Source organism: Mobula hypostoma, chromosome 2, assembly GCF_963921235.1.
Source record: "Mobula hypostoma chromosome 2, sMobHyp1.1, whole genome shotgun sequence".
Taxonomy (NCBI): domain Eukaryota; kingdom Metazoa; phylum Chordata; class Chondrichthyes; order Myliobatiformes; family Myliobatidae; genus Mobula; species Mobula hypostoma.
In genome coordinates, this window is record NC_086098.1 from 76,962,597 (window position 1) to 76,981,320 (window position 18,724).

Below are 18,724 nucleotides of genomic sequence, written 5' to 3' on the forward strand. Positions count from 1 at the left end.
AAAGGATAATAAATGCAACAGTTCAGCAATGATAAACACACATGTGCACAGAATTAAGATAACAGGATCAATCAAGCTCTATCGTTGTCTAGGGGTAAATGACCAATTTCAAAGTGACACAAAGTCCAGTTCAATTTAGTTCAGTTCGCAGTAATCGTTGCCATGGCGATGGACAATGTGGGGGGAAGGAGAGAGAGAACGAGAACGACTGATCATTCAGACACGGCTTCCACTCACAGACCTGCGATATTGCTCACAAGCAGCTTTCAGGCGAGTCCTTTGTGATGACACCTGACTCCTCCAGATGCGGTCGATCCTCTGTAGTGAACCCGGCACCCAAGCAAGGGCGGACACACACCGGGTTCCCGCTGATCGTACCTTTCCACCCTGTGCGTTTGTGGCCCGGTACTTCCCACCGACTTGTGAGAGGCGCACCGCTTCCAGGGTCTCGTTACCTTGAGTGTCGTGTGTGTCCTGCCTTAGCGAACCTGTCCCTTTTTATCCCCCTGCTGGGGTATCGCCTGTCCATCACTTCAAACAGTTCAGGGTTCAAAGGGGGAGCCGATCTTGACAATACCCAGACTGATGGCTCCTTCATTAACACCTCCAAATGCTGCTTTATTGTGTGCCTTATCTCTCCCTCCCCTGAGGACAGGTAGCAGACCAACTGCTGATACCACTGGTGCTAGCCCAGGCCAGCAAACATCTTAATTTATGTGTATCACCAACCGCACCACACCACTTCCGGAACTCTGGTGGAGAGCCTGACTCTAACACCTCCCCTGGGCAGCTGAAAACCAGTGACACCGCAGCTTGAAGCCAGTCCTTGCTATGACTGAGCCCAAGCAGCTTCCCTGCCTTTCACCAATAACTAACTAATTGGGCTCACAGCATTCCATACCGCCAATGTCCAACAGGGTACTGCAATTGCAAGAAAAGCAACTAAGCTATCACATGCTGTAAAACTGCACGCTTAGTTTGTGTACTGCTGCCTCTCTGTTGCAAGCCATATCACCATCTGCAACAAGCCCAGCTCCTTCACTCGCTAATGGAGTAGACTTGCAGTACTTTAAGCTCTTCATGTCCTGAGTAGGGTCTTGAGATCATAAAAATACATTTAAAAAAGACAATAACATCTTAGGTCAACCCTATAAAAGTCACTGCACCCGAGTGCACCACCATCTTACCAAATTTCTCCTACTGGTATTTTTTTTGTCTTTTCCCTTCCCCCTGCCTTCTTCTGCAATCCCCACTCTGGCATATTACACCTTGTCCTCATCCACCTATCATCTCCACCAGGGGCCCCTCCTTCTTCTCTTTTTCCCATGGTCCACTCTCCTCTCCTATCAGATTCCTTATTCTCCCGCCTGTCCCACCCACCTGGCTTCATATATCATCTTCAAGCTTGTCCTCCTTCGTCTTCCCCCATCTTTTTATTCTGGTGTCTTGCCCCTTCCTTTCCTGTCTTAAAGAGAGGTCTTGGCCTGATATATTGACTTTTATTGATTTCCATGGATCCTCCCTGACCTACTGAGTTCCTCCTGCATTTTGTGTGTGCTGCTCTGGATTTCCAGCCTCTGTAGAATGTTAAGTGGTTAGTCCTTGTTCTTATACTGTGGTACCTTCTACCTGATGGTCGGAGGTCAAACAGATCGTCCGCTGGCTGGGAGGGATCCTTTACAATGCTGAGGACATTATGAGTATTGATTCACTTCTTAAAAGCCGTTATTTAACAAATGATAAATATCAGGCACAATTTCTAACAAGTTAAATGAAACATTTGACACTCACTAATTGTGCTAATTATCTACATGTTTCACATTTCAGACTTACAGGCTCGAGCGTCCCTGACTTGATTGTCAGCATGAGCAATCAAATGTGGCTCCATTTACAGTCTGATGAAACCATTGGATCACTTGGATTTAAGGCTATCTACCAAGGTATGCTTTTATGCATGATGGCTTACCTTCTGGAGATGTGGAATGCTTGTGCCATACAGTATATTAATCTGGTCTGACAGTTATTATCCTTCAAACAACTGATGTTTGCATCCCAAACAACAAATACATTTGGGTCGTCAATCATGTGTGGCTTACAATGTATGTACTCAGAAACATAGCAGTTAGCGTAGTGCTTAACAGCGGCAGTGACCCAGGTTTATTTCTGTCTGCTACCTATAAGGAGTTTGTATGTTCTCCCTGTGACTGCATAGGTTTTCTCCAGGTGCTCCAGTTTCCTCCCGCATTCCAAAGACATACGGGTTAGGCTTCGTGGGTTGTACATTGGTGCTGAAAATGTGCTGACACTTGAAGACTGCCTCCAGTACATCCTCCGACTATGCTGGTCGTTGACATAAATGATGTATTTCACTGCATGTGTTTATGTTTCAATGTACACGTGACCAATAAAGCTAATCGCTATCTTTAGCTTTAACTACTACATAACATACAAATTTATGAAGTCAGTTCCCTGACTGATGAAGTGGTGGTGAATCTGTGGAATGCACTGCCAAGGAGAGCTGTGAATGCCAAACTTAAATATTATAAAAATATGCAGGAAATTGTCATCAACAAATTTTTATTTGGAGATACACCATGGAACTGGCACTTTCAGTCCAATGAGCTATTCTGCTCAGCAACCCACCAATTTAACTGCCGCCTAATTGTAGGAAAATTCACAATGACCAATTAACCTACTAACCGGTACATCTTCGGACTGTGGGAGGAAACTAGAGTACCTGGAGGAAACCCACATTCTCATGGGAATGAGGTACACGTTTCTTACAGAAAACACTGGAATTGAACTCCAAACTCCAACGCTCTGAGCCGTAAAAGCATCACGCTAACCACTATGCTGCCATGGTATCCTTTCTCAGAGTAACCAATTAAATATTAGCAACATACATCAAAGTTGCTGGTGAACGCAGCAGGCCAAGCAGCATCTATAGGAAGAGGCGCAGTCGACGTTTCAGGCCGAGACCCTTCCTGACGAAGGGTCTCGGCCTGAAACGTCGACTGCGCCTCTTCCTATAGATGCTGCTTGGCCTGCTGCGTTCACCAGCAACTTTGATGTATGTTGCTTGAATTTCCAGCATCTGCAGAATTCCTGTTGTTTGCAATTAAATATTAGCTTCATTTGTCATGTGTACATCAAATCATTGAAATATACAATGAATTGCGTCGTTTTCTTCAAACCAAAGCAGTGAAGATTGAGTCGCCACACTTCTGGCACCAACATAACATGAGGACGATTTGTTAAGTCTAAGCCTAACCATGAGTCTTTTGGAGTGTGTGAAGAAACCAAAGCACTTGGACAAAATCCACATGGACATGAGAGGAACATAAAAAGTGTTAACAGAGAGCGGTGGAGATTGAACCCCGATCAAAGATTGCTGACATTGTGATGTGTTTGTGCTAACCACTACATCACGGTCTCAGGCTGATCTCTACCTCTGCATATCTAATGAGTTTCCAACACAACTTTGCCATGTCAGCAGCACACCCAAAATGTTGCTGGAACTCAGCAAGCCAAGCAGCATCTATGGAGGGGATTAAACAGTCAACATATTGATCCTGATGAAATCCTGACTTCCTCCAGCATTTTTGTGTGTGTTGCTCAAAATTTTCGGCATCCTCAGAACCCATTGTCTTTGATTTGCCACGTAGTTGTGTCTGTGAATTTTAATGTGACATTTTAAAAAGCTTCTTATTTTACAGAGTAGTATTAAGACATTGAAATAAAACCTTGTCAGACTTATAGCACTCACTTTATGAGGTTTTGACGAAGAATCATTTCTAAGTTTATTTTCAAGTTTACTGTTGTTAGTCACAGTTTTCTAGAATATACTGTATATAAATGCTCATGAGTAAAGGCTGTTAAAAAAATTTGATTTACTTCTTTGTGACCTTACCTCTTATTATTTACTTGCACTGCACTTTTTCTGTGGCTGTTACATTTGATTCTGTGTTGTTATTGTTTTACCTTGTTCTACCTCAATTCACCGTGCAAAGAATTGATCTGTGTGAACAGTATGCAAAACAAGCTCTTTGTTGCATCTTGGTACATGTGATGGTAATAAATCATGGACAATAAATATCGAACATGGAACTTACAACAGTATAGCACATGCTGACCCTTTGGCCCACAATGTTGTGCCAACTTTTACAGGTTCAGATTCAGATTTATTTATCACATGTACATTGGAACATACAGTGAAATGCATCTTTTGCATTAACAGCCAACACACAAAGATGTGTTGGGTGCAGCCTTTAAGTGTCACCATACATTCTGGCGCCAACGTAGCATGCCAACATGCTCGGCAGAATATCACAGAACACAACAAAACAGGACATCAAGGGACAGAGCAACAACGGCAAAACAAGACGGTTTCTCTCAAGTTCAAGCTCAAGTTTAAGTTTTTTGTCATTACCATGGTGCACCCACAAAACATATATCACACACCACACATAAACAAAATATTGCCATAAATAAGTTATAAAATTGTAATTATAAATGCATGTAATGCACAACACAAGTAAACAGTAAACAGCTTGCTGTCCTAGTGACAAGACCTCGGTGGAAGCAGGGTATTCATTAGTCTCACAGCCTGAGGGAAGAAGCTGTTCCTCAGTCTGGCAGTTCTAGTCCTCATGCTTTGTACCCGTCTCCCACCCATCAATACACATACACAATTCTCCAACCCCTGGACAAACTGTCTTTGGCTTCCAGTCTCTAACAGACTTGTGGATTCACAGTCCTTTCACCTCCTCAGCGGATTTGCAGACCTGGAGCTCTGGCCATCTGGCCTTGACTTCTGGACTTAGTCTAAAATTATTCTAACCCTTCCCTCTCATGTAGACCTCCATTCTTCTTTCATCTCAATTCAATTCAGTTCAGTTTAATTCAGTTCAGAAGCAATACCATAAATCTTATTTTAGTTCAACCTTGCCAAATCTCTTTGGCTCTTTCAGTGTTCTGACTTATAGGCATATTGAAGAGTGGTACAGGATTCAGTTGAAACTGATCCGTCAGCCTTGAGTTACACTGAATATACAATTCAGTTAAAATTTAAGTTCAGTTAAGACCTTGCGACAATATATCATAAAGTTTACCAATTCCTTACACAGTTTATTGTATTACAAATAATTATTGTGTTGTTTAAGGAAAATCAAAATACTGGAGAGGTTTCGACAGGGATAGTAAAGAACTGAGGTCTCTGCCATTCACATGGTCCCTCTGGGGTCATAATTTCAGTGTTTGAGGGGTTTCCCACCAGTCTCAACCCTTGGCTGTGCAGTGGAGATTGGACCATGGTCATTCTCCACGTCTTAGCATTGGCTACACTGATCTTCAGTGCATCCCTCAGTACATCCTCCTGCAGTCTGGATTGTGTCAGTCAGCAACATTTCCTTACAGACATCTTGCTGTGCTGGAAGACCAGCAAATTTCTGGGAAGACCAAAGGGATCTCTTACCGAGGTGATGATCTTCCTGCAGCACTTGTTTGATTTTGCTGTTGTTTGCCTTTTTTTCATTTTGTTGTGATTATGTTAACACTTGAAAATAGTCTGTTAGTTAGTTTATATTGTATACTATTAATTGATCATGGATTGAGTGAATGGGATTTATCAGAATCAGGTTATTTTGCAACCAAGACACACAATTGTTATTAACTTACAAAATAAATAGTGAAGACGGATAATAAAGTAGTCTTCATGGACCAATCAGAAAACTGATGGCAGAGGGGAAGAAACTGTTTCTAAATTACTGCGTGGCTCTTCAGACTCCTGTACCTCCTTCCTGACAGCATTAACAAGAAAAGGGCATATCCCAGATAGTAAGAGTCCTTATTGATGGATGCTCCATTCTTGTGGCATTGCCTCTTGAAGATGTCCTTGATAGTGGGGAGGGTTGAATTTGTGATGGAACTGGCTGAGTCAACAACCCTTTGTAGTCTTTTGTGATGCTGCACATTTGAGCCTCCATACCAGGCTGTGATACAGCCAGTCAGAATGCCACCACTGTGTATCAATAGAAATTTTAGGAGTCTTTGGTGATAGAGCAAATGAAGAGATATGCTAATGAAGAATAGCTGTTGGTCTGCATCCTACATGATTGCATCAGTGTGCTGAGCCCAGAATAGATCCTCTGAGATGTTGACACACAAGAAGTTGAAGCTGCTTACCCTTTCCACCACTGACTGATGAGTAGTTTGAGGACTGGTATGTGTTCTCACATTTGTACACATTTTGTTTGGCATGCATCCCAACTTCCCTTTCTTGAAGTCCAAAATAAGTTCATTGATCTTGCTGACACTGAATGTGAGCTAGTTGTTATGACACCACTCAAACAACCGGTCTATCTCACTCCTATACACCTCCTCTTCAGCATCTGAGATTCTGCCAACGGTTGTGTCATTGGCAAATGAGTTGTGCCTAGCCACACAGTCATGAGTGCAGAGACAGTAGAACATGCACTTTTCAGCTGCATCTGTTTTGATTATCTTGTGAAGTTTTGTTAATAGTCCTACTTTTGAAATGAAGTTCAACTTCAAATTCAAGTTGATTGTCACTCGCCACAGTAGCATTGTGGTTACACCCCCACTCACTAACCCACTCATCATCACTACCTTATTATTTTGTGTCCTGTTAGGTACAGACACTCCTGTACTTAATGGGCATACAATCAGCCTATGTATTTATATCTATTATGTTTTTTTCATTATTGTGTTCTTTATCTTATTGTGTGTTCTTTCTGTTCTGATCAAATCTGGAGTGGCAATTGTTTTGTTCTCCTTTACACTACTGTATTCGAAATGATTTTAAACAATCTTGAATCTTAATGATTAAAGATAATAAGAATTGGAGGTTTGGGAAGTTAACACATCATTGTACATTGACACATCAGTATCAAGTATGTATTGGTCAGATGTAAGTGGAAAGCTTTGATTCTCAAGATAAAAGCACCTGATGTCAAACTGCATATCATTCTATGAAGATCAATACCTTTGAATTTTATGCATTGGTGTGAACAATTAGATCCCAAAGAAGTGAATGAGGGAATTCATCAAGAGAATTTTTTCCTTACAAGCAAAGCCCTCCTCACCGTTGAGCATTTTTACAAGGAATGCAGCCACAAAAAAAACAGCATTACCATCAAGACCCCCCATCATTCAGGCCATGCTTTCTTCTCACTCCTACTGTTCCTGTAGGAATCTAAGGCCACACCACCAGGATCAGGAACAGTTATTACTCTTCAACTATCAGGTTCCTGAACAAGCGTGGATGACCTCACAGACCTGACCACTGAACGAATTCCACTTTACAACTCTACAACTCATCTTCTCAATACTAGTTATTTGTTATTATTCTTTCCCTTTTTTTGTAATTGCAGTTTGTCTTCTTTTGCACATTGGTTGTTCGCTCAACTTTGTTTGTGGGCAGGTTTTCATTGATTCCTTTATTTGTGTTTCTTATTATTAGCTGTGAATGTCTGCAAGAAAATAAATCTCAGGGTAATATATGGTGACCTACAGTTTATATGCTTTGATAAAGAAATTGCTTTGAAATTTGAACTCCTAATTTTGAGAGTTTGTTAAGGTCAGAGTTGTCATTTAGAAGGTTGTCGTAGGTTACAACGGGATTGAGTCAGGATGCAGAGTTGGACAGAAAAATACAGTTAGATATTAATACAGAAGAATGTGATGTGATAACTTTGAAGATTGAATTGGAAGGCAGAGAACTTAGCAATGGCAAGATTCTTAGCAAAGTGGTGGAACAGGGATCTTAGTATTCAAGTACATGGATCCCTGAAAGGTGCCGTGCAAGTTGATAAGGTGGTTAAGAAGATACCTGGTGTGCTGGCCACCATTGGTCAATACATTGAGCTCAAGAGCCACGAGATAATGTTGCAGCTCTATGAAATTCTGGTTAGACCACACTTGAAGTATTGCGTTAAATTTTGGAGCTTAACACAGATCAGAACAGATGATAGAGTGGATGTGGAGAAAGTTGTTGTTAAGCCTGTTTACAAAGTCAGGAATCCAAAGGTTGAGCATGGTGGGACTAATGTTCTCAGCTGCATATATTTCAATGCAAGGAGTACTGTAAGAAAGGCAAATGAGCTTAGAGCATGATCAACATGTGGAATTATGATATTGGAGCCATTTGTGAGAGTTAGTTGCAGGAGGGGCATTGTTTCAGAAGTTTGTGTAGGGGTACACTTTGTATTCAAAGTAATTCTGAAAAAGGATTGGTCTGGTCCTTGGGTTGAGATTCTAAATTAGAGAAAGACTAATTTTGATTGTATCAGAAAGGATCTGGCAAATGTGGATTGGGACAGGTTGTTTTCTGGTGAAGCAAAGTGGGAGGCCTTCAAAAGTGACATTTTGAGAGGACGGAGCTTGTATGTTCCATTCAGAATAAAATAGTGATAATCTGTACATGGAGCCTAAAGCGATGAGGGAGATCTTACATCACACATGGATTTTTTGCATTTTATTTATTTGGCGCATGGACACACAGTCTACAAAAGTGAGGCAAAGCAGCAGCAACTTCATAGACCCCATTCAGGTTACAGAAGAGGGAGTATTTGCTGTTTTCTTGCAGGTTAGGGTGGATAAGTCCCCAGGGCCTGACAAGCTGTTCCTTTGGACACTGTAAGAGACCAGAGCAGAAATTGTAGGGGCCGAAGCAGAGATGCTTAAAACATCCTTTGCTATGGGTGAGGTGCCAGAGGACTGGAGGACAGCTAATGTTGTTCCATTTTTTAAGAAAGGCTCTAAGAATAAGCCAGGAAATTATAGGCCAGTGAGCATGACATCAGACGTGAAAAAATGATTGGAAGATATTCTAAGGGACCAGATACATAGGTATCAGGGTTAATCAACATGGCATTGTGCATAGTTGGTCATATCTAACTAACATTATAGAGTTGTTCGAGAATGCTATCAGGAAAGTAGATGTAGGCAAGTCAGTTAACGTTGTCCATATGGACTTTAGGAAGGACTTTGTCAAGGTCTCACATAGAAGGTTAGTCAAGAAGGTTCAGTCGCTTGGTATTCAAGGTAAGGTACTAAACTGGCTTTGCAAGCGAAGCTGGAGATTGGCAGATGGTTACCTCTCTGACTGGAGGCCTGTGTCTGGTGTTGTGCTGCAGGTATCAGTGCTGGACTCATTGTTGTTTATCATCTATATCAAAGATCTGGATGATAATGCAGTAAACTGGATCAGTAAATTAGCAGACGACACCAAAATTGGGGGTGTGGTGGTCGCAAGGAAGACTGTCAAAGCTCAGAGGGAAATGGACCAGCTGGAAACATGACATATAGAACTTAATGTATCCAAGTTTGAGGTTTGCACATTGGAAGGACCAACAAGGGTAGTTCCTACATACTGAATGGTAGGACAGTAATGGATCTGGGAATACAGATCCATAACTTCTTGAAAGTGGCATCACAAGTAGATAACATTGTAAAAAAGCATTTGGCATGTTGGCCTTCATAAATCAATGTATTGAGTGCAGGAGTTAGGATATTATTTTGAAATTGTATAAGATGTTGGTGAGCATGAATTTGGCTGCAGCTTTGGTCACCTACCTACAGGAAAGTTGTAATTAGCAAGGAATAAGTACAGAGAAAATTTCCAAGAATGTTACCGGGACTTGCGGATCTGAGTTGTAAAGAAATGTTGAAGAAGTTGGGACTTAATTCCCTACAACGTAGCAGATTGAGAGGAAATTTGACAAATACATACAAATTTATGAGCGGAAACAACAGGAATTCTGCAGATGCTGGAAATTCAAGCAACACACATCAAAGTTGCTGGTGAACGCAGTAGACCAGGCAGCATCTGTAGGAAGAGGTGCAGTCGACGTTTCAGGCCGAGACCCTTCGTCAGGACTAACTGAAGGAAGAGTGAGTAAGGGATTTGAAAGTTGGAGGGGGAGGGGGAGATCCAAAATGATAGGAGAAGACAGGAGGGGGAGGGATAGAGCCAAGAGCTGGACAGGTGATAGGCAAAAGGGGATACGAGAGGATCATGGGACAGAAGGTCTGGGAAGAAAGACAGGGGGGGGGGAGACCCAGAGGATGGGCAAGAGGTATATTCAGAGGGACAGAGGGAGAAAAAGGAGAGTGAGAGAAAGAATGTGTGCCTAAAAATAAGTAACAGATGGGGTATGAGGGGGAGGTGGGGCCTTAGCGGAAGTTAGAGAAGTCGATGTTCATGCCATCAGGTTGGAGGCTACCCAGACGGAATATAAGGTGTTGTTCCTCCAACCTGAGTGTGGCTTTATTAACTTTGCCTCCAACTTTCAGCCTGCCCTCAAGTTTACCTGGTCCATTTCTGACGCCTTCCTCCCCTTTCTAAATCTTTCTGTTTCTGTCTCTGGAGACAGCTTATCCACTGATGTCTACTATAAGCCTACTGACTCTCACAGCTATCTGGACTATTCCTCTTCTCACCCTGCCTCTTGCAAAAACGCCATCCCCTTCTCGCAATTCCTCCATCTCCGCCGCATCTGCTCTCAGGATGAGGCTTTTCATTCTAGGACAAGGGAGATGTCTTCCTTTTTTAAAGAAAGGGGCTTCCCTTCCTCCACTATCAACTCTGCTCTTAAACGCATCTCCCCCATTTCACGTACATCTGCTCTCACTCCATCCTCCCGCCACCCCACTAGGAATAGGGTTCCCCTGGTCCTCACCTACCACCCCACCAGCCTCCGGGTCCAACATATTATTCTTCGTAACTTCCGCCACCTCCAACGGGATCCCACCACTAAGCACATCTTTCTCTCCCCCCCCCCGCATTCCGCAGGGATCGCTCCCTACGCAACTCCCTTGTCCATTCGTCCCCCCCATCCCTCCCCACTGATCTCCGTCCTGGCACTTATCCGTGTAAGTGGAACAAGTGCTACACATGCCCTTACACTTCCTCCCTTACCACCATTCAGGGCCCCAAACAGTCCTTCCAGGTGAGGCATCACTTCACCTGTGAGTCGACTGGGGTGATATACTGCGTCCGGTGCTCCCGATGTGGCCTTTTATATATTGGTGAGACCCGACGCAGACTGGGAGACCGCTTTGCTGAACATCTACGCTCTGTCCGCCAGAGAAAGCAGGATCTCCCAGTGGCCACACATTTTAATTCCACATCCCATTCCCATTCTGACATGTCTATCCACGGCCTCCTCTACTGTAAAGATGAAGCCACACTCAGGTTGGAGGAACAACACCTTATATTCCGTCTGGGTAGCCTCCAACCTGATGGCATGAACATCGACTTCTCTAACTTCCGCTAAGGCCCCACCTCCCCCTCATACCCCATCTGTTACTTATTTTTATGCACACATTCTTTCTCTCACTCTCCTTTTTCTCCCTCTGTCCCTCTGAATATACCTCTTGCCCATCCTCTGGGTCCCCCCCCGCCTTGTCTTTCTTCCCGGACCTCCTGTCCCATGATCCTCTCGTATTCCCTTTTGCCTATCACCTGTCCAGCTCTTGGCTCTATCCCTCCCCCTCCTGTCTTCTCCTATCACTTTGGATCTCCCCCTCCCCCTCCAACTTTCAAATCCCTTACCTACTCTTCCTTCAATTAGTCCTGAGGAAGGGTCTCGGCCTGAAACGTCGACTGAACCTCTTCCTACAGATGCTGCCTGGCCTGCTGTGTTCACCAGCAACTTTTATGAGCGGTATAAATAGAATAAATACAAGTAGACTTTTTTCCCACTGGTGTTGAGGGACACTAGAGCAAGAGGTCATGGGTTAAGAGTGATAGGTGAAATGTTTAAGGAAACATGAAGAGGATCACCTTCACTCAGAGGGTGGTGAGAGTGTGAAGCAAACTGCCAGCACCAGCAATGAAAGCAGGTTTGATTTCAATATTTAAGAGAAATTTACACAGGTAGATGGATGGGAGGAGTATGGATGTCTATGCTTTGGTTGCAGGCTGATGGGACAGGATAGGTGTGGCATGGACAAGATGGGCTGAGGCCCTGTTTCTGTGCTGTAGTATTCTAAGACTCTATGATGCCATTATAGTATGGCTGTGGAAGCTTTAGAGAGGATGCCGGAAAATTTTACCTGGATTAGAGAGCATGTCTTATGTGGATAGATTGAGCAAGCTAGGGCTTTAGTCTTTAGAGCGAAAAAGGATGAGAAATGACTTGTTAGATGTTTGTAAGATGATAAGAGGAATAGGTAGAATAGACAGTCAGCACATTTTCCCCCAGGTTGGCAATGGCTAATATGAGAGGTCATACTTTTAAGGGGGTTATAAGAAAGTATAATGGGGAATAACAAAGAAAGTCTGTTTTGCACAGAGACTGGTGGGTGTATGGAGGGACATTTAAAAGACTTTTAGGTAGGCACATGGTTGTAAGAAAAATTGAGGATTATGGGCTGTGTAGGAGGTAAGAGTTAGATTGATTATGGAGTAGATTTATACAGATTGGCACAACATTGTGAACTGTAGGGCCCATATTGTGCTGTTCTTTTGTGTTTTCCACTTAGGATTAAATTGAAACAGTAATAGCAGTAGTGCATATCTCAGACATGCAGGAGCTAGAAGCATCTTCAACATGTAGAAATGGATCCAACAGCAAACTCCTCCATTTGACAGGATGATGTTCTTCAATCTGCAGTTTCATGTGGAAACACTATTTGGAAACATAGCACTTTGCAATCATTTGTTTTCAACAGAAGACAACATTTGTCCTTCTCTGTTTGATATAGGAGATCGTTGAGACTTTTCATTGATGAAATTGTCTCCTTGTCATCAGTTTTTAATCAACTAGCTGCATTTCTTTAGCCTCTCTGTAACCTCAGCAATCACTGCAGGGTTTAGTCCCTGACTTTTGTGGGATCTGCTGTTCAGATGTAAAAAAAAATCAAACACCCAATTCTTGCTTACCAAGAGGTATTGCCGAGGATCAGAGATTGATTGCGTAGCTGCCCTAAAAGTGTGATGGTTCTTTCAGAAAACAATTATACATGAAAGAAAATCTTTCAAACCAGGCTTGGTTAGAACGCTTTACATGTGACAGGCCAAAAATTGGTCTCAGGATTAAACTTAGACTCCAATTGATTCAATGCTTTAAAAAAGAGGTTAATATCATGATATTGGATATATGGCTAAGCAGAGTTCAATCTCATGATGGAAAGAACAACTAAGTACTAATATACTACACAATGTCAAGAATGTTCTGTGATAAATCATTATTGATTTTCAGCACAATAGCTTTATGATTATCATTTTGCTGACCAGGGTTCATGCTTATAAATGTGATGAGAGACTCAACAGGTTTGCTGTTGCGATGTTCAGCCTGCTCTGTGCATGCGGTCAATAAGCAGAGATTGAATTCCATAGTCCACTCTATCAGTGTTAGAGTCTGTGGACTATACCATCTTCAAAATATTGTACATTTTGATAATGGAATTAACTTAATGCTTTAACCATGTTCAAGTTCAAGTTTATCGCCATCTGACTGTACGTGTGTAAAACCAAATGATATGATGTTCCTCTGGACCATGATGCAACCTCAAAACATATATCTCACACAGCACAGAAAACAAAATATTACCACAAATAAGTTAATGCAATGTATTTCAAAGTTCATGGAGTGTGCAGCATAGGTAAATAGTAAACAGTGAACACTAAGCACGCTGAGTGGTATTTTATTGGAGAAAACTTATGGTTTTCTTGAATAGAGAGCTTAGTGACATGGTGTCATGGCAGCAACCTTTCTTTCAATAAAACAAAATGAAAGAGCTGATCATTGACTTAAGGATGGGGGTTGGTTCACATCTCTCTGCCTACATTGATGGTGCTAAGGTTGAGTAGGTTGGAAGCTTCAGGTTCCTAGGAGTGAACAGCACTATAGTAATAACTTGCCCTGGTGCAGCTTGCTTTGATGTCACAGCCAAAAGAGATCAGCAACGCCTTTACTTCCTCAGGAAGTTAAAGCTAAGACTATAAGGCACAGGAGCAGAATTAGGCCATTTGGCCCATTGAGTCTGCTCCTTTTTTCTCCTCCTCAACCCCTTTTCCCAGCCTTTTCTCTGTAACCTTTGGTGCCATGTCCAATCAAGAACCTATCAGTCTTTGCCTTATATACACCCAACGACTGAGCCTCCACAGCTGCATGTGGCAACAAATTCCATAAATTCACCACCCTCTGGCTAAAGAAATTTCTTCTCATCTCTGTTTTGAATGGATGTCCCTCTGTCCTGAAACTGTGCCCCCTTGTCCGAGACTCTCCCACCATGGGAAACATTCTTTCCACATCTACTCTGTCTAGGCCTTTCAACATTCAAAAGGTTTTAATGAGATCCCCCTCATCCTTTTAAATTCCAGTGAGTACGGACCCAAGATATTTGGTATGCTCCTGTCGACCTTTACCAATTTTATCAATGTGCCATAGAAAGGTTTTTATCTAAATGTATAAATGATTGGTATGGTAACTGATCTGCCTGTGACAGAAAGAAATGGCAGAGAGTTGTGGATGCAGCTTAACGCATCATGGGAACTAACCACCTTTCCATTGACTGTCAATACCTCTCCCTACCTCAATAAAGCAGCCAATATAATCAAAAACCCACCCACACCAGACATTATTTCTTCTTTCCTCTCCCATCAGGCAGAAGATACAAAAGCCTGAAAGCACTTCACAACAGGCTAAAGAACAGCTGTTATCCACTGTTATCAGACTCTTGAATGGATCTTTGTATAAGATGGGATCTTAACCTCATAATCTATCTCAGTGGTCCCTAACCACCGAGCCGCGGACTGCTACCGGGCGCAAAAAGTGTGCTACCGGACCGTAAGGAAACGATATGAGTCAGCTGCACCTTTCCTCATTCCCTGTCACGCACTGTTGAACTTGAACATAGAGTTGCCAACTGTCCCGTATTTGCCGGGACATCCCGTACATTCGGCTAAATTGGTTTGTCCCATACCCTTGTCCCATATTTCCCCCGCTAAAGTAGAGCGTTCCTATGAAATCTTTCGTGCCGAAATGGCATGAAGTGGAGAAACAATTACCATTAATTTATATGGGAAAAATTTTTGAGCGTTCCCAGACCTAAAAAATAACCTACCAAATCATACCAAATAACACATAAAATCGAAAATAAATAACACTAGCATATAGTGAAAGCAGGAATGATATGATAAATACACAACCTATATATAGTAGAAATAATGTATGTACAGTATAGTGGGGAAGATGAAGGCAAAATGGATTTGTGGGTAAAATTTCAGCACGTATGCACATGCGCACATCACGCATGCGCACACAGGTGCCCACCCAAGGCTTCATGGTCACGGTAGTCTTTTCCCAGGATAACGTGTGGTGGGATTTGACTGCTACTTTTGTTCCTTATTTGGGAGTGAGAAAGTTGGCAACCCTAACTGTAAAAGACATGTTGAGGTGAGTTTAACCCTACTTGAACACCCCACTGGTACGCAAGAATACTGTCAATATTAAACCGGTCTGCGGTGCAAAAAAGGTTGGGGACCCCTGATCTATCTCATCAGGATCTTGTACTTCACTGTTTACTTGCACTGCACTTCATATGTAGCTTTTACGCTATGAACTTTTGCACACTGGTTGTTTGTCTTTGTTTGTGTGTAGTTTTTCATTGATTCCATTGTAAGTCTTTGTACTGTCTGTGAATGTCACAAGAAAGTGAGTATATGCTGACAGATACATACTTTGATAATAAATTTACTTTGAACTTTAAACTTAGAGCAAACAGATAATTTAGAAAACACATTTACCCACACACACCCAAAATTCAAATACTCGGCAGAGTCACTGGGTAATGTACTAATTGACTATACTGGAAATACTCCTGAGTGATCTACAAGGAGAATTCAATTAATGTGTGTTTGACTAGAAAGTACAAACATAACAATATTGGAGCAAGGATTCACAATCTAATTAAGTTGCAGAGCAAGATTTTATTCTGCAGCTGTCCATGAAAGACTGATCTGTGTAGCTGTGTAGACATGAATAAAGTGAGCATTGAATATACCCACTCGCACAGTGAAAGTGGGTCTCTAAAGCTTCCACATACCTCCTTTAATGAAGCAACCAGAAGTGAACAAAATGCTCCAAATTTTGTCTAACCAGGGTTTAACTGAGCTGCAGCAGTATCTCATGGCTTTTGAACTCAATCCTCATTTGATCGTTTTATAAACAATATCAACATTCACTGTCATCCCTGGATCAAAACGGTGCAGTCAATGAATGAGAAATGCATACACAAAAGTATGTATAGGAAGGATTTGGATGTTTTAGACCGGGTGCAGAGGAGATTATCAGGATGCTGGCTGGATTAAGGATCATGACATATAGAAAGGTTGAGAGAGTTAGAGCTTTTCTCTTTGGAGTGAAGGAGGATAACAGGTGACTTGATAGAGGTGCATAAGATGATAGTAGGCATAGCAAGAGTGGATAGCTAGCACCTTTTTCCCCCTAAAGTGGCAATGGCTAATATAAGAGGACATACCTTTAAGGTAACGCACAGAAAATGTTTGTGGAACTCAGCATGTCAGGCATAGTCTATGGAGTGGAATAACCAGTCAATGTTTTAGGCTGAGGCTTTTCATCAGAACTGGAAAAGAAAGGGGACAAAAACCACAATAAGGAGGTAAAACACTTCCAGCCCTAATAAAGATGTTGCCTGACTTGCTGATTTCCTCAAGCACTTTGTGTTTTGATCCATATTTCCATCATCTGCACAACCTTTTGTGTTTATACTTTTAAGATGATTGGAGGAAGGTATAAGGGGGGATGTCAGAGGTTGGTGTTTTACACATTGAGTGGTGGGTACCTGGAACATAGTGGCAGATACATTAGGAACATTTAAAATAATCTTAGAAAGGCACATAGGTAAGAGAAAAATGGAAGGCTAGGTAGGTGAGAAGGTTTAAATCAATCCTAAAGTATGTTCAAAGATCTGCACAACATTGTAGGTCAAAGGGCCTGTACTGTGCCGTACTATTCTATTTGCTAAGTTCTGTAGTAATGTGAGCTGTCCTCTGGTCTAAGAAAGCTGTGTTCCTAACAGAGCACAATCAATACTCAAATTACCACCATGTACATCAGTAGTAGAGGCATGTCACAAAGAGTCAGATAGCACAGACTCAATCCTGAATTTAGCTGCTGCCTGTGTGCAGTTTCAAGTTCAAGGTCAAGTTCAGTTTATTGTCATTCAACCATCCACATGTATACCGCCAAATAAAACTATGTTCCTCCGGATCAAGATACACAACAGAGTACCTGTAACTCACTCACACACATAACATAAAAAATGATGTTACCACAAATAAAGCAACAAATAATAAGGTACATTTATGAAGCAAATGAAAAGTAATCAGTATATTTCTACTGCCGCTTCAGATGTGTTGAGACCAGGGTAGTGACAGGGAGTTCAGTAGTTTTACGGCCTGAGGGAAGAAGCGGTTTCCCATCCTAACAGTTCTTGACCTAATGCTACTGCATCTTCTGCCTGATGGTATGGTGATAAAGAGTTTGTTGGAAGGATTGGAGGGATTATTGACAATGCTAAGTGCCCTACCACTCACCATGCAAGACCTGGTTGGTCCTCTCAAAGTGCAACACTTCACACCTATCAGCATTAAGTTCCAACTGCCATTTTTTTCAACTGCTCCATATTTTGCTGCAAGCTTTGATAGTCTTCCTCACTGTCCATTACACCTCCAATCTTGGTGTCATCCGCAAATTTGCTGATCCAGATAACCACATTATCATCCAGATCCTTGATAAATGTGACAAACAACAATGGGCCCAGCACCAATCATTTTGGTACACAAATAGTCAGAGGCCTCCAGTCAGAGAAGCAACCATCTACTACCATTCTCTGGCTTCTCCTACAAAACTAATGTTTAATCCACTTTACTGTCTCATCTGAAATGCCAAGCGAATGAAGCTTCTTGACCAACTTCCCATGCTGGACCATCTCAAAAGTTTTACTTAAGTCCATATAATCAACATCAACTGCCTTACCTTCATTAACATTTCTGGTAACTTCCTTGAAAAGTTCTGTAAGATTGGGTAGAAATGACTTAACATGCAAAAAATTATATAGAATATTCCTAATCAGTCTCTTTCTATCCAAATCCTTGTATATCCAATCTCTTAGAATAACTTCCAATAACTTTCCCACTGCTGATGTCAGGCTCACCAGCCTATAATTTCCTGCCTTATTCTTGGAACCTTTCTTAAACCACAGAACAACATTAGCTATCCTCCACTCTTTCGGTACTTCACCCAGGCTAAAGATATATTAAATACCTCTGCTATGGCCCTGCAATTTTCGCAATGGCCTCCCACAGAATCCGAGGGAACACATTGTCAGTCCCTGGGGTTTATCCGTCCTAATTTACCTCAAGGTAGCAAACACCTCCACCTATAGGGTCCATGACCTCACTGCTGCATTGCTTAACAACTATAGTCTCTGAGTCCATCCCCCAAGTAAATTCAGATGCAAAAAATCCATGTACAATCTCGCCCATCTCTTTTGGCTCCACGCATAGATTATCATTCTGATCTTCTGGAGGACTAATGTTCTCCCTTGCAATTCTTTTGCACTTGTAGCAGCCCTGAGGATTTTCCTTCACCTTGACTGCTCAAGCAACTTAATGCCTTCTTTTAGAGTTCCTAAATTACTCCTTCAGTGTTCTCTTGCATTTCCTATACTC

At 42.0% G+C, this 18,724-nt stretch overlaps 1 protein-coding gene across 5 annotated transcripts in view; it reads left to right on the forward strand.

Annotated features, from left to right (window-relative positions):
• LOC134341158 (CUB and sushi domain-containing protein 1-like) overlaps positions 1 to 18,724 on the forward strand; it is a 2,430,601-nt gene that overhangs the window by 1,812,191 nt on the left and 599,686 nt on the right. For all 5 annotated transcript variants that reach the window (XM_063038952.1, XM_063038962.1, XM_063038968.1 and 2 more), the window contains one exon: positions 1,828 to 1,940. In XM_063038952.1, coding sequence (XP_062895022.1) covers positions 1,828 to 1,940 — 113 coding nt within the window. The remainder of the gene's footprint in view (positions 1 to 1,827; positions 1,941 to 18,724) is intronic.